At 46.3% G+C, this 13,971-nt stretch overlaps 1 protein-coding gene across 3 annotated transcripts in view; it reads left to right on the top strand.

Moving 5' to 3' along the window:
* LOC109881356 (uncharacterized protein KIAA0355) overlaps positions 1–5,764 on the top strand; it is a 53,240-nt gene extending 47,476 nt beyond the window's left edge. For all 3 annotated transcript variants that reach the window (XM_031814371.1, XM_031814365.1, XM_031814379.1), the window contains exons 8-14: positions 11–108; positions 441–566; positions 775–1,826; positions 2,905–3,070; positions 3,363–3,500; positions 3,642–3,720; positions 3,906–5,764. In XM_031814371.1, coding sequence (XP_031670231.1) covers positions 11–108; positions 441–566; positions 775–1,826; positions 2,905–3,070; positions 3,363–3,500; positions 3,642–3,720; positions 3,906–4,220 — 1,974 coding nt within the window. In that variant the 3' untranslated portion in view covers positions 4,221–5,764. The remainder of the gene's footprint in view (positions 1–10; positions 109–440; positions 567–774; positions 1,827–2,904; positions 3,071–3,362; positions 3,501–3,641; positions 3,721–3,905) is intronic.
* Positions 5,765–13,971: the final 8,207 nt, after the last annotated feature.

Raw genomic sequence — 13,971 nt, 5'->3', positions numbered from 1 at the left:
GTGTGAACAGGTGGTTGTTGACACTGCTCAGATGGAGAACAAGGAAGCCTATGCTCCACAGATTACTCTGGAGGGCTCCAGAGTTGTGGTACAAGTACCCTCCACATGGTGAGTAGGATTATTCATATTTGTCTCTTCTGCCCTCTGTGGAAAAACAATCTGCTTGCTTTACATGTCCAAAAAATAATTTGGCAAATAAATATATTTAGCTTGCTTTAGTAGCTTTATCTTAGCAATGGAATTCCAAGTACTCAGAACCCTTAGACATACAATTGGCTAAATTGGCAAACTACATACTTTCTATACACATAAGCCAACACTGGACTCAATCAACTATCACATTTGGACAGTAAAGTGAAGTATTAACAGACCTTCTATAAATGTATTTATGTTATGTTGGACATGCCAGTCGTGCTGTGTCCTGACTGTCCTGTGTGTAGGTGCCTGAAAGAGGACCCAGCCACCATGTCTCTGTTGCAGCGGAGTCTGGACCCAGAGAAGACCCTCGGCCTGGTGGACGTGCTATATACCGCCGTCTTTGACATCAATAGGTGGAAGGAGTGCAAGTGAGTGGATGTGTATTGTCCAAGGCATTTTCACATTTGCATTTTTAATTCCGAGAAAGAATCAACCTGCTGTGTGTTTGCATTGGTTGACAGAGCTCTCATTCTCAAGCTTTAGTTTACGTTTGCCCTGAAAGAAAATCTTGAAAAAGCTAGCTAGCTATTGTAATTTCCCATGCCATTGAATGCTTATTATATTCTCCCTCCACAGAGAACAGGCCTTGCCCACCATTCAGATGCAGTTACAGCGGGAGAGCTCTGACTACGGGATGCAGGTAGACCTGCCTTCTGGAAATGGCTCCAAAGCCTACAGTGGCCTGCCCAAAACGATCTCCAAGCTAACTTCCAAATTCACAAAGAAGGCCTCTTCCAGCTCTGTGTCCAGTGGGGGGGGTGGTGGTGGTGGGGGCAGCTACTCCATTCCCAGCACCCCGTCCCATAGCATGCTCTCTAGCAGCAGCTCTGAAGACAAGCAGTTCAAGAGCCTGGGCCACGCAGTAGACGGGAGACTGCAGAGCATCTTACAGCTGGGCAACCTCGACCCGACCCAACCCCAGAACGGTTCAGTGTGTGACGACCAGGGCATGAACCTCCCCACGGATCAGGAGATGCAGGACGTCATTGACTTTCTCTCAGGTTTCAACATGGGCAAGTCCCAGCAAGCCTCCCCACTGGTCAAAAGGAGGAACTCTGTAGCGTCTGCCAACGCCGCCGAGCTGAAGCCCCCGAGCGGAGCCACCGACCGAACCCCCATCTCCCAAGCGGTCTCCCACAGTTCACTGCAGCCCCCTACCCAGAGTATGCCGCAGCAACAACAACAGCAGCAGCAGCAGCCACCACCACAGCAGCCCTCCCAGCAGGCACTGCAGTACTACCAACACCTCCTCCAACCTATTGGTCAGCAGCAACATGCTCCACCTCAGCTGCCCTCCCAACAGCCTCCACCCCAGGCTCTTCCCCAGCAGAGAATGTCAAGCAAGTGGCTGAGTGGTTCCAGCCAGCAGCAGCCTCCTCCCCAGGGCCCCCCTCCCCCAGCAGGGCTCTCCCCCCTTGGGCCCATTGGCCAGTGGGGCTCACCTGGCCTCCCAGACCTGAGCTCGGACCTGTACAGCCTGGGGCTGGTCAGCACCTACATGGACAGTGTCATGTCTGAGATGCTGGGGCAGAAGCCACAAGGTCCTCGCAACAACACCTGGCCTAACAGGGACCAGAACGAGGGAGTGTTTGGGGTGCTGGGAGACACTTTGCCCTTTGACCCCGCAGGTGAGTAATTTTTCTCCCTCTGACTAATGTGGGTGGTGTTCAGTAGGGAGTGAACATTTTGGAACAGAGTGAAACGGGGAGGTACTACGGTGTTCCTCACTGAACATAACCTAGGTGGTTGATAATAACACTTCAGAGCAGTGTGTGACCTGCATATTGTCATGTTGAAGGATGCAGTCGACTACAAAGACTCCATATAATAACAATGAAAGTTGGCTCCTTCCTGCATATCGTTGGTCAAAGTGTAGCCAGGGTGAGATCCAGTGTCTTGACCTCCGATAAAGAAAAGCGGCCTCCTTTAGGACGGTGTTATTCCCCCTCCCTCCCCATTATCAGTAGGTTGTCTGGGTTGTGGTGGTGAGGCAGGCAGCTCACAGCCTCCAGGGATTCCATGGTAGGAGAGAACTGTGTCAGCAGTGGGGCTTGGAGCTGTGTTGACTGGGCTGTTTCATAAAAGACTGAGAAGGAAAAAGGAGACACTACTGTTTAGCACTGCAGTCATTATGCCTGGAAAGGATAGGTTGCTTTTGATTTCTTGGGGTTTTGTGGTTTGGAGATGTGCTTACATAATCTCATTGTAACCATTAAAGCCATTTTGGGGTGTGATACTTATCTGACAGAAAAATATATGATCTAGTTTCTGTGATTTCCATATGATTTCCTGAATGAATAGTGGCCATTATCTGGTGCAACCTGAGGAGGAAGTGAAAATCCTTCATAGCCACATCTCTCATTCAGATACATTTTCAAAAACTCTGAATTACAGGACCTTACTAGAATCTCTCCAAATGCACTGTAAATGTAGGCTGTTGTCTGACAGTGAGCCCCCCCTTAGCATTTCTGATTTGTCATTTTAAATGATATGCTGAATTTACAATGTGTCAGTTGCTGTTTTTACAGTGCAGCAGACTCTTTTTGAGTGGAGGCCATTGTGTTCAGCTGACTTACAGCTATTGTGCTTTTTCTGCTATGGTAGACAGTCTGGCTGAATGGTTTGAGCTGTGGAGTGCAAACACACAGAGAAAAGCTGAGGATGTCAGACTGAACTGGGTTTTTTTTTCTCCCTTTTCATATGCAGTTGGCTCTGACCCCGAGTTTGCGCGTTACGTTGCCGGAGTCAGCCAGGCCATGCAGCAGAAACGGCAGGTGCAGCAAATCCGTCGACCCAGCAACACCCGCGGCAACTGGCCCGTCTCTGATGAGCAGCACAGGACCTGGTCCCACCCAGAGTACTACAGCGAGGGGTATGTTCCCCAATCATAATCAACACCTAACATCTCTGTATATGACATAGGGCTCTATATAGTCTGCCCAAAGTAGTACTACAGGGTACGTTCATTCAAGGCTCTATACACCACTCCATCTCACATGACACATGCCTACTAGTACAATTTATTCACACCTCTATGTATATAACATCTCTCTATAAAGTATGCCAATCTTACATGCCTCTTAGTGATGTTCGATTTGTAGAATGGTAAGAACAAGATGTTCAGTGTTTCAAGTAGTTCTGAGAATGCCACTTATGTGAAACAGGGAGGCAGTCAACAGCAGCTGGTCAGCCAATCAGGGAGATTCTGCCAGCTCCAGTGATGAGACGTCCTCAGCCAATGGGGACAGCTTATTCTCCATGTTCTCTGGACCTGATCTTGTTGCCGCCGTCAAACAAAGAAGGTACAACTGAGTCACCATGTGTTAAACGTACACCATAGTGTATTACTGTTCTTTTGGTTTCCCTAGAACCTGTTTTGTTATTCATGAAGTGAACTATTGATATTGTACTGTAGAGCTTCATGTCTCCTCTTCTGCCTGTAGAAAACACAGCTGTGGTGAGCAGGAGGTGTGTACCCTTCCCTCTCCTCCCCTCCATCACTTGGGAGATGATAATAACCAGGTAAGGAAAGTGTGTACTTAGGAGTCTGTGTGCAGCACAGTAATTGGGCCAGAAAATGTAAGCCTCTATCGTTCACTGCATCTGTGTATATATATGATTATATTTTATATTGAATCCCTTTTTATTTATTTTTGCTAAAGATCTTGTATTGATCAACTCCCATTTCCATCCATTTTACTCCACAGGAAAGCAAAACTAAAACTTGGCCGCCAAAGGCCCCATGGCAGCACTCCGCTCACACTCAACACAACACCATGCCCAATCCAAGCTCTTCCCTGTACCAGATGAACATCCCTTCCAGCCAATGGAGTGATTCCATGCAGATGTTACAGTCGCCGGTGTGGTCCACTGCCAGTGACTGCCCTCCCTCCACCGGGATCTCCTCTGGCTTCTCTCACTTCACCCAGCAGCAGCAACAGCAGCACAAACCCATCAGCAAGGGCTTTAAATCCTTCCCCATCAAACATGAGCACAGGCCCTCCTACCTTCACCAGTACTGATACAGACCAAACAAATGAGTCCATTGGCATGATAGAGTAGCTGTATTTCTGAAGAAGGTTCCGCTGTGACCATTGTTAATGTTGCCCTTTTGGAATAATCATTCAATTGAAAACATTAGTCTAAGTATGTGTTTTAAGGCAAAATTGCATTGTTCATACTGGCTTAATACTTTGTATGTATTTTTCCATTTCAAATGCCCCCTATTTGAAAGACATTCTAAACTGCCATGTAAAAGCTGTAAGCAATGCATGTCATGCTGGCAGCATTTAGTCTGCCTGATACATTTTATACTGTGTTTCCTCAGACAAGAGCTTGAGACATGCATGGCCATCATCCACTTTTCTTCTGAAAATGTGTAAGGGATAAGATTTTAGGGGCTGGGCTCTAAACGAGACACTCCAGTTTTCCCCATAATTATATACTGTCTACATAGCTGTAACTGCCAAATCTCATGTAAAATGACTGATTACAGCGAACATCTACTGTTCCATAGCTTGTAAATTACTGAAGTTGAAATATAAATAACAATTTACTACTTTTTATTAAGAGGCTTTGAGCAGGCTCAGCATACATAAATCATTGCAGAGGTATAATTGAAAAAAATATAGCAGTAACTATGTGCCATGTTGGTATTAATAGCACTTTCACAATATTATTTTCCAACCAAAGCGTTGTTCAGAAGATAAATGGTGCTGAGAGAAGTAAGAATATTATTTTGATCATATAAAGTTACGAGCCCTAGTGATAGTCTGATCAAAAAGCGCATTCATTTCCTTTTCTTTCCCTGATTTGGCAGTTCGCTTCAGAATGACTAACTCAAACCTAATGTTTGTTCCTTTTAAAATACAATATTTTCTTGTACAAATATTGACAGTATTAATCTTATTTTTGTATTTTCTTACATGTTATACCATATTACAACCGCCCCCCCCCCCCCCCCCCAAGATGTGAAGGCACATTCATTTCTATAGTACAGAGTTTAACTACACCATATATCTAAAGGTTACCAAATATGCCATTAAACACTAAAACATTGTGAGTAGGGTATTTTTTTAGCCCATGTTTCTATGGCTACGGGCTGTATTTAAAATGCCCAGAATGTTAAATTTTTGATGTTTGCGGATGCCAATGTTGCCTGTATTTATGAAATGACACCATGTTTTCTGAAAACTAACATACTTACCATGTTTACACAGATTTGTTTGCTGTATATACATAAATATATCTTTTTATAGTTCTGTGCTTTGCACAATCAAAATATAGGGTGTGTTGCTTTGTCTGTTCCCCAAACTTTTGCTGCCTTTTTTCTTTTTTTTTTTTACATCTTTATAGACCTTGGACTGTAACCATTAGCATCTTTCCGCTGTGTCAAAATGGTTTACTAGTGGCATCTACAAAAAAAAGAATGTTACCCTGACAGAAGATATGAAGGGGGACTGCTTGGCTTATGTTGCTTATTGTTCTCTTGAGCTGGCAACTGAATCTTCCCAAGTGTACCAGCAATGCAACAACAAAAAAATAATAAAAATGACTAGCAATTGAATGTTGGTATTTTCTATGACTTCATGCTGTCACAAATTACAGTATGATCCTTTTGAGAGGTGACGGGCTGTTGCAATTCAGTGAAATCCTTTGTCAGCATAATAGCCATTGTCCGAGGCTACCCGTAGTAGTGTATTTCAAACTTAACAATTCTGGGACCTAATGCTGGTGGTGATTTGTTCACGAACTGACCTGTTGGGAGTAATGATATTCTGCGACAGCTCAGTACGCCCAATCTGAATTAATGAAATATTCGAATTAAATACTTTTTTCTTTAAATAGTTGAATGTGCTGACAACAAAATCACACAAATTATCAATGGAAATCAAATTTATCAACCCATGGAGGTCTGGATTTGGAATCACACTCAAAATTAAAGTGGAAAACCACACTACAGGCTGATCCAACTTTGTAATGTCTTTAAAACAAGTCAAAATGAGGCTCAGTAGTGTGTGTGGCCTCCACGTGCCTGTATGACCTCCCTACAACGCCTGGGCATGCTCCTGATGAGGTGGCGGATGGTCTCCTGAGGGATCTCCCAGACCTGTACTAAAGCATCCACCAACTCCTGGACAGTCTGTGGTGCAACGTGGTGTTGGTGGATGGAGCGAGACATGATGTCCCAGATGTGCTCAATTGGATTTAGGTCTGGGGAACGGGCGGGCAAATCCATAGCATCAATGCCTTCCTCTTGCAGGAGCTGCTGACACACTCCAGCCACATGAGGTCTAGCATTGTCTTGCAGTAGGAGGAACCCTTGGCCAACTGCACCAGCATATGGTCTCACAAGGGGTCTGAGGATCTCATCTCGGTACCTAATGGCAGTCAGGCTACCTCTGGTGAGCACATGGAGGGCTGTGCGGCCCCCCAAAGAAATGCCACCCCACACCATGACTGACCCACCGCCAAACCGGTCATGCTGGAGGATGTTGCAGGCAGCAGAACGTTCTCCACGGTGTCTCCAGAATGTCACGTCTGTCACGTGCTCAGTTTGAACCTGCTTTCATCTGTGAAGAGCACAGGGCGCCAGTGGTGAATTTGCCAATCTTGGTGTTCTCTGGCAAATGCCAAACGTCCTGCACGGTGTTGGGCTGTAAGCTCAACCCCCACCTGTGGACGTCGGACCCTCATACCACCCTCATGGAGTCTGTTTATGACCGTTTGAGCAGACACATGCACATTTGTGGCCTGCTGGAGGTCATTTTGCAGGGCTCTGGCAGTGCTCCTCCTGCTCCTCCTTGCACAAAGGTGGAGGTAGCGGTCCTGCTGCTGGGTTGTTGCCCTCCTACGGCTTCCTCCACGTCTCCTGATGTACTGGCCTGTCTCCTGGTAGCGCCTCCATGCTCTGGACACTACGCTGACAGACACAGCAAACCTTCTTGCCACATCTCGCATTGATGGTGCCATCCTGGATGACCTGCACTACCTGAGCCACTTGTGTGGGTTGTAGACTCCGTCTCATGCTACCACTAGAGTGAAAGCACCGCCAGCATTCAAAAGTGACCAAAACATCAGCGAGGAAGCATAGGAACTAAGAAGTGGTCTGTGGTCCCCACCTGCAGAACCACTCCTTTATTGGGGGTGTCTTGCTAAATGCCTATCATTTCCACTTGTTGTCTATTCCATTTGCACAACAGCATGTGAAATTTGTCAATCAGTGTTGCTTTCTAAGTGGACAGTTTGATTTCACAGAAGTGTGATTGACTTGGAGTTACATTGTGTTGTATAAGTTGTTCCCTGTTCCCATTTTTTTGAGCAGTGTATATTAAATGCACCCCATGTTACTTTACAGCACTAGGTCAGGAAAGAACTCCTGGGCAGAAAAAAAGAGCAAACTTTATTTTCAATAACAAAAGATGTGAATCAATTCAGAGGAAATGATTGCCCATTTTTTATGATGGCTTTATATCTATTCTGGGCTGTCAATGTTGGTACCTCTCCATTGGTGGGGATCTGAATCGGAGTCCATTTGCAACCTGTCACTGGTTAACATCGACAAACAATTGAAACAGTCAGGCAATGAATGCATTTTCATTGAGGGACAAAACATACATGTTTGGCTGGCGTCTGCTATGGTTCCCAGGTAAACAATATTGCGGTGCAAGATTTGATATCTGGTGGAGAAAAGTTGTTTACAGTATGTTAGTTAACACGGCAGGGTGGCCAACCCTATTCCTCAATGGGATTTTGTTCCAGCCCTACCATAATTATTTACTCATCAGTAACTTGAAATACAACAGGTGTAGACCTTACCCAACAATGCAGGTAAAAAATAATAGCAAGGCTATATATACAGGGGGTACAGGTTAATCGAGGTACTATGTGCATGTAGGTAGGGTTAAAGAAGCTATGCATAGATAAAACAGCGAGTAGCAAGTCAGTTAAGAACAAAATCTTATTTACAATGACGGACTAACCCGGACAACCCTGGGCCAATTGTGGGACTCCCAATCAAGGTCAGCTGTGATACAGCCTGGATTCGAACCAGGAACTGTAGTGACATCTTGCTACGCCACTCTGAATCAGGTGTGTTTGTATAGAGCTGGTTAAAAATCTGCAAACCCAATAGCTCCAGGAGAAGGGTTGACAACTCTAGGGGAAATAAATAGATATGGATGAAGTTGAACTTACTATACACATTCTATTGAAGGTACTCTGATGCACCTTACCAGGTGTTCATTTTCATCCAGCAACTGAAAGTTGGAAAATATTTAAAAAACTGTTACAGCTGGCAAATTGTTTACCAAAGCTACCACCTTGTATGATATGTAGGCCAAATAGCAAACCAGCAGTACTGCCACGAGGTAAAGTTGGTTTTATATTCAGACATTCGCCAAAAGCCATTTAAAATGGTAAAAATCAATAACTAATTCATTGATTGTCACAGTAACATAGAAATTGTTTATTTTATAAATGTCTAGCATACTTTTACAACCTTTGCTTTGATAGAAACATCTATAAAAATCAAACGTTTTCACTGATTATGACAGAAGAATCTAACTAGGTATGAGTTATTCTATAAATGTCTGGCATACTTTTACAACCTTTGTTTTGATTTTATACATCAAATCTATGAAATGCCATTTAAAGCGGTATAAAACTAAGTCACCATTTGTTACAGAAACATCAAACTAGGTATGATCTATTCTATACATGTCTAGCATACTTTTTTAAAATTCCAGTTTTGATTTGATAGAGGGCATGTGGTCAAAGTTTCAACAAGTCAGTTATACTTAGACAGGGCCTGGTAAAAAAATTCTGCATCTTCAGTCATATTAAATTAGATTACAGGAAAAAAACTATGGGATGAAGGGGTAAGGCCTGACTATCAAAGAAGACAGGTGGATGGATCAAGATGGACATTCCACAGTGGAGATAAGGAAAACTAAGGGTGAACCATAACATACACTACCGTTCAAAAGTTTGGGGTCACTTAGAAATGTCCTTGTTTTTTTAAAAGCACCATTTTTGTCCATTAAAATAACATCTAAAGGATCAGAAATACAGTGTAGACATTGTTAATGTTGTAAATGACTGATTTTTAATGCAATCTTTGGAGAATAAAATCGATGACCTACGCGCAAGATTAAACTACCAACGGGACATTCAAAACTGTAATATCTTATGCTTCACGGAGTTGTGGCTGAACGATAACACTATCAACATACAGCTGGCTGGTTATACGCTGTACCGGCAGTATAGAACAGCGGCGTCTGGTAAGACAAGTGGCGGCGGACTATGTATTTTTGTAAATAACAGCTGGTGCACGACATCTAAGGAAGTCTCGAGTTATTGCTCGTCTGAGGTAGAGTATCTCATGATAAGCTGTACAGTTGTGGCGAAAACTTTTGAGAATGTCACAAATATTAATTTTCAAAGTCTGCTGCCTCAGTTTGTATGATGGCAATTTGCATATACTCCAGAATGTTATGAAGAGTGATTGATTGCCAAGTCCCTCATTGCCGTACAAATGAACTCAGTCCCCCAAAAACATTTCAGCCCTGCCATAAAAGGACCAGCTGACATCATGTCAGTGATTGTTTCGTTAACATTGGGGGACTGAGTTCTGTGTGAGTGTTGACGAGGACAAGGCTGGAGATCACTCTTTCATGCTGATTGAGTTTGAATAACAGACTGGAAGCTTCAAAAGGAGGGGGGTGCTTGGAATCATTGTTCTTCCTCTGTCAACAATGGCCTGACGTCAACATTTTTTTAATATATATTTTTTAGAATTTGACCCCTTTTTCTCCCCAATTTCGTGGTATCCAATTGTTGTAGTAGCTACTATCTTGTCTCATCGCTACAACTCCCGTACGGGCTCGGGAGAGACGAAGGTTTAAAGTCATGCGTCCTCCGATACACAACCCAAGCCGCACTGCTTCTTAACACAGCACGCATCCAACCCGGAAGCCAGCTGCACCAATGTGTCGGAGGAAACACTGTGCACCTGGCAACCTTGGTTAGCGTGCACTGCGCCCGGCCCGCCACAGGAGTCGCTGGTGCCCGATGAGACAAGGACATCCCTACCGACCGACCAATCCCTCCCTAACCCGGACGACGCTAGGCCAATTGTGCGTCGCCCCACGACAGAGCCTGGGCGCGAACCCAGGGACTCTGATGGCACAGCTGGCGCTGCAGTACAGCGCCCTTAACCACTGCGCCACCCGGGAGGCCTGACGTCAAACATTAACAAGAGTGTCAGATGAAAGTGTCTGGAAAAAATGTAAACAGGACCATAAGAGCAGATTACTTTTGTCATCTTTACTGGCACAGTTTTAAAATGTCTAATTGTAGTCCCTTTCAATTGATTCATTGACTCCCAAGAACCATAGATTGTTTGTAGTTCATAACATTAACACAACTGACAAACGCTGCTTGACTGTCGTTGGGACACATGTTTTAATAACATTGGCTATTTGATTGGGCTTAATGTTGCATACCTTGTGTTGTGCATGCATGGCCAACCAGGTGAGAATCACCTGAATTAATTGATAGTTGATGAATCAGGTCTTCTCTGCTGCTTTATCAGCCTCTCCTTGCCCACTCCAAGCTCCTCTTCATGGTTCCCTTCTGCAAGACACAATTGTGTGAAAATAAAGCGGAAGGAATGGGAACCCTATTCCTTTGAAGAAGTACTGGGTATATGCCGGAAGTTATTTTACCCAAATAAGCTTCGATGGAATATAAATATTCAAAAAGTGAACGTGCACATTAAAGTCTACTCTGTTCAAAAGCTGACATGTAACGTTAGCAAAGGTTTTACAAGGTTGTGACTAGCCAAATGTGCTTTATGTGAGCTTTTCTGTGTTCATGCTAATACCGAGCTAGCGCAGCTAATGCTAGCATTTAAACGAAAGCCAGTCGGGCTGAAGAAGTGGCCTACCTTAAATTGTTGTTTTACTTAAATACAAGGCTTTGGGCTAAAAATGTAACTCAAAAACATGTCCTGCTTCGGTACTAGCCGATAAGTCACATTTAGGAAGCTTGTCTTCCTTAAGTCAATGATAAAGCAAAATAAAGACAGTAGTCCAAAAATCGAGAACTACCTAGATTTTGAGCATCTCCGTTGTCTAATCTACGTATGCCTGGCTCTGCATTCAAGCAACAATCTTGCTAGTATGTAATTTACCTTGATAGTATTGTAACAACCCTGAATTTATAAGCGCGGAAATCGACTCTGCCGCCTGAGCATGCTTTTGCGGCAGTCGATAGCGCACTGGACTTCGAGCCCTCGACCTGCTCCCTCCCTGTTTCATTACAGTATTAACACAGTATTAACACGTTTCCGTGGCTGTTATAGTTGACATGTTTTTTCAGCAGGGCTTTTAATAAAACACAAGAAGGTGTTGTTCACTGCGGCTAGCAGTATGACCGTGCAAAGTTTGAGGCTATATGATATTGTAGCGACCCGCACAGACAGCTGTGTGTTATGTATTAGGTTATTAGTTGGTTGTGTTGTATTTAACAGTACCAAGTGTTCGCGGGGTCCGACATGCCAATCAACCTGCTATCTGCCAATCATGGGAATGCCTGGAATGTTCTGATGCCGGGCATCCTGGTGGTTGGCGGAGTGGCGTGGAGGGGGGTTGGGCAGGGGGATGGAGCATTGGAAGTTAAGACCAGGTTTAGCCATTGTTCTTTCTCTTACGTCTGGGCTTCACAAGAGAAGGTCACGGGCTACGGCCAAACAGTAGCCTGTGTGAAGTTGGGTTAATAAACCGTCAATTCGTAAACTCAATCCTCTGTTTGGACAATTGCTCCTTTATGATCAAGTCCGGTCATTACATTGGTGTCAGAAGTGGGATTGAGTTTACAAATTGAGGAACTGTGTTGGTCTTGACCCCGAGCAGCAGGAACGGTTGTGGCAGTTGCTGTTTGAATTCAGAGACAGCTTTGCGCTGAGTGAGGAAGAGGTGGGTCAGACTCATCTGGTGCAGCATGAGATCGACCCATCAAGATGCGTCCCCGCCGTATCCCGCTGGCACACCAGGAGGCGGCAGACAAGGCTGTGTTGGAGATGCAGTGGGCAGACTTCATCGAGCCCTCAGACAGCCCCTGGGCGGCGCCAGTCGTCATGGTTCCGAAGAAGGGGGGCAAGCTGAGGTTCTGTGCGGACTACAGGTGGCTAAATGAGGTAACCAGGAAGGACTCATACCCCATACCATGTATCGATGAGTCGCTGGACCTGGTTAGGAGGTCCTCCTGGTTCTCCTCCCTAGACCTCCGCAGTGGCTACAGGCAGGTGCCCCTCTCCCCAGAGGCCAGAGCCAAAACTGTGTTCTCCACTAACAGAGGACACTGGCAGTTGAAGGTCATGTGCTTTGGCCTGTGCAACACTCCAGCTACTTTTGAGCGTTTGATGGACAGGGTGCTGGATGGCATCCCCCGACAGCAGTGTCTGGTATACCTCGATGACATCCTGGCCCATGGCAGCACCTTCCAGTCAGCCCTGGTGGCACTACAGCGTGTGATGGAGAGGGTGGCTGCCGCAGGTCTGAAGCTCCACCCTTGGGCCACCGAGTGGGGAAGGAGGGGATCAGCACCATGGAGGACAAGGTGTGGGCTGTCTGAGACTGGCCCACCCCCACGACCAGCGTCAGCTGAAGAGCTTCCTGGGCCTGGCCTCGTACTACAGGAGGTTTGTACGGGGCTTCTCAAGCGTCGCTGCTCCCCTGAACCGCCTGCTGCCGAAGGACAAGGCCTTCACTTGGACAGTGGAGTGTGAGGAGGCCTTCAACACCCTCAAACGTGCACTGATCGAGGCCCCCGTGCTTTCCCCCCCTGACCTCACCTTGCCCTTTATCCTGGACACAGACGCAAGCAATGTGGGCATGGGTGGGATGCTGGCCCAGGTGTGGCCAGAGGGGGAGAGAGTGGTGGCGTACTTCAGCAAACATGAGCGCCGCTACTGTGTCACCCGGATGGAGCTCTTGGCTGTTGTGGCTTCCGTCAAACAATTCAAGTACTACCTGGGTGGCCTGCCATTTACTGTAAGGACTGACCACTCTGCTCTCCAGTGGCTCATGTCTTTCAGAGAGCCAGAGGGACAGGTGGCTCGCTGGTTGGAGGAGCTTCAGCCGTATGACTTCACAGTGGTGCACAGGGCAGGGGCACGCCACTCCAACGCCGACGCCATGTCCCGTCGGCCCTGTTCTGCAGACGGCTGCCGCCACTGAAGACGGAGAGAAGAACTTGAGAGAGAGCTGTGTGCAGAGGAGGGGGTCTGTGCCACAGTGTTTCGGGGGAGTGGGCCTGTCTGCTGTGGGGCTGCAGACTGTCAACGTGGCTGAATGGGGGCAGCAGCAGCAGGGACGGGACACAGACCTACAGCCAGTGCTACAGTGGGTAGAGACGCAGGTGAGGCCTCCGTGGGAAGAGGTGACAGCTCTCACACTCGCGACCAAAGGGGTGTGGTCAAAGTTTGAGAGGCTGATGGCGTGCTACGGCAGGCATGGAAGGAGTCAGCTACGGGAGAGGAGAGGTGGTGGCCCCAAAAGCACTGCGGGAGGCTGTGCTCCAGAGTACTCATGGGGGGGTGGGGACTGGACACTTTAGGGTCACAAAAACACTGCGCCGCCTCCGTCAGGACTTTTACTGGGGCAGCACAAGAGGGATATGGAGGCCTGTGACAACTGCACAGCGAGAAAGGACCCCCCAGGCCGCTCTCATGCTGAGCTCCAACAGTTCCCAGTGGGGTCTCCCATGGAG

This window comes from Oncorhynchus kisutch, linkage group LG3, assembly GCF_002021735.2.
Source record: "Oncorhynchus kisutch isolate 150728-3 linkage group LG3, Okis_V2, whole genome shotgun sequence".
NCBI lineage: Eukaryota > Metazoa > Chordata > Actinopteri > Salmoniformes > Salmonidae > Oncorhynchus > Oncorhynchus kisutch.
The sequence above is the reverse complement of the archived record's forward strand: the minus strand, read 5'-3'. Positions and strand labels throughout refer to the sequence as shown.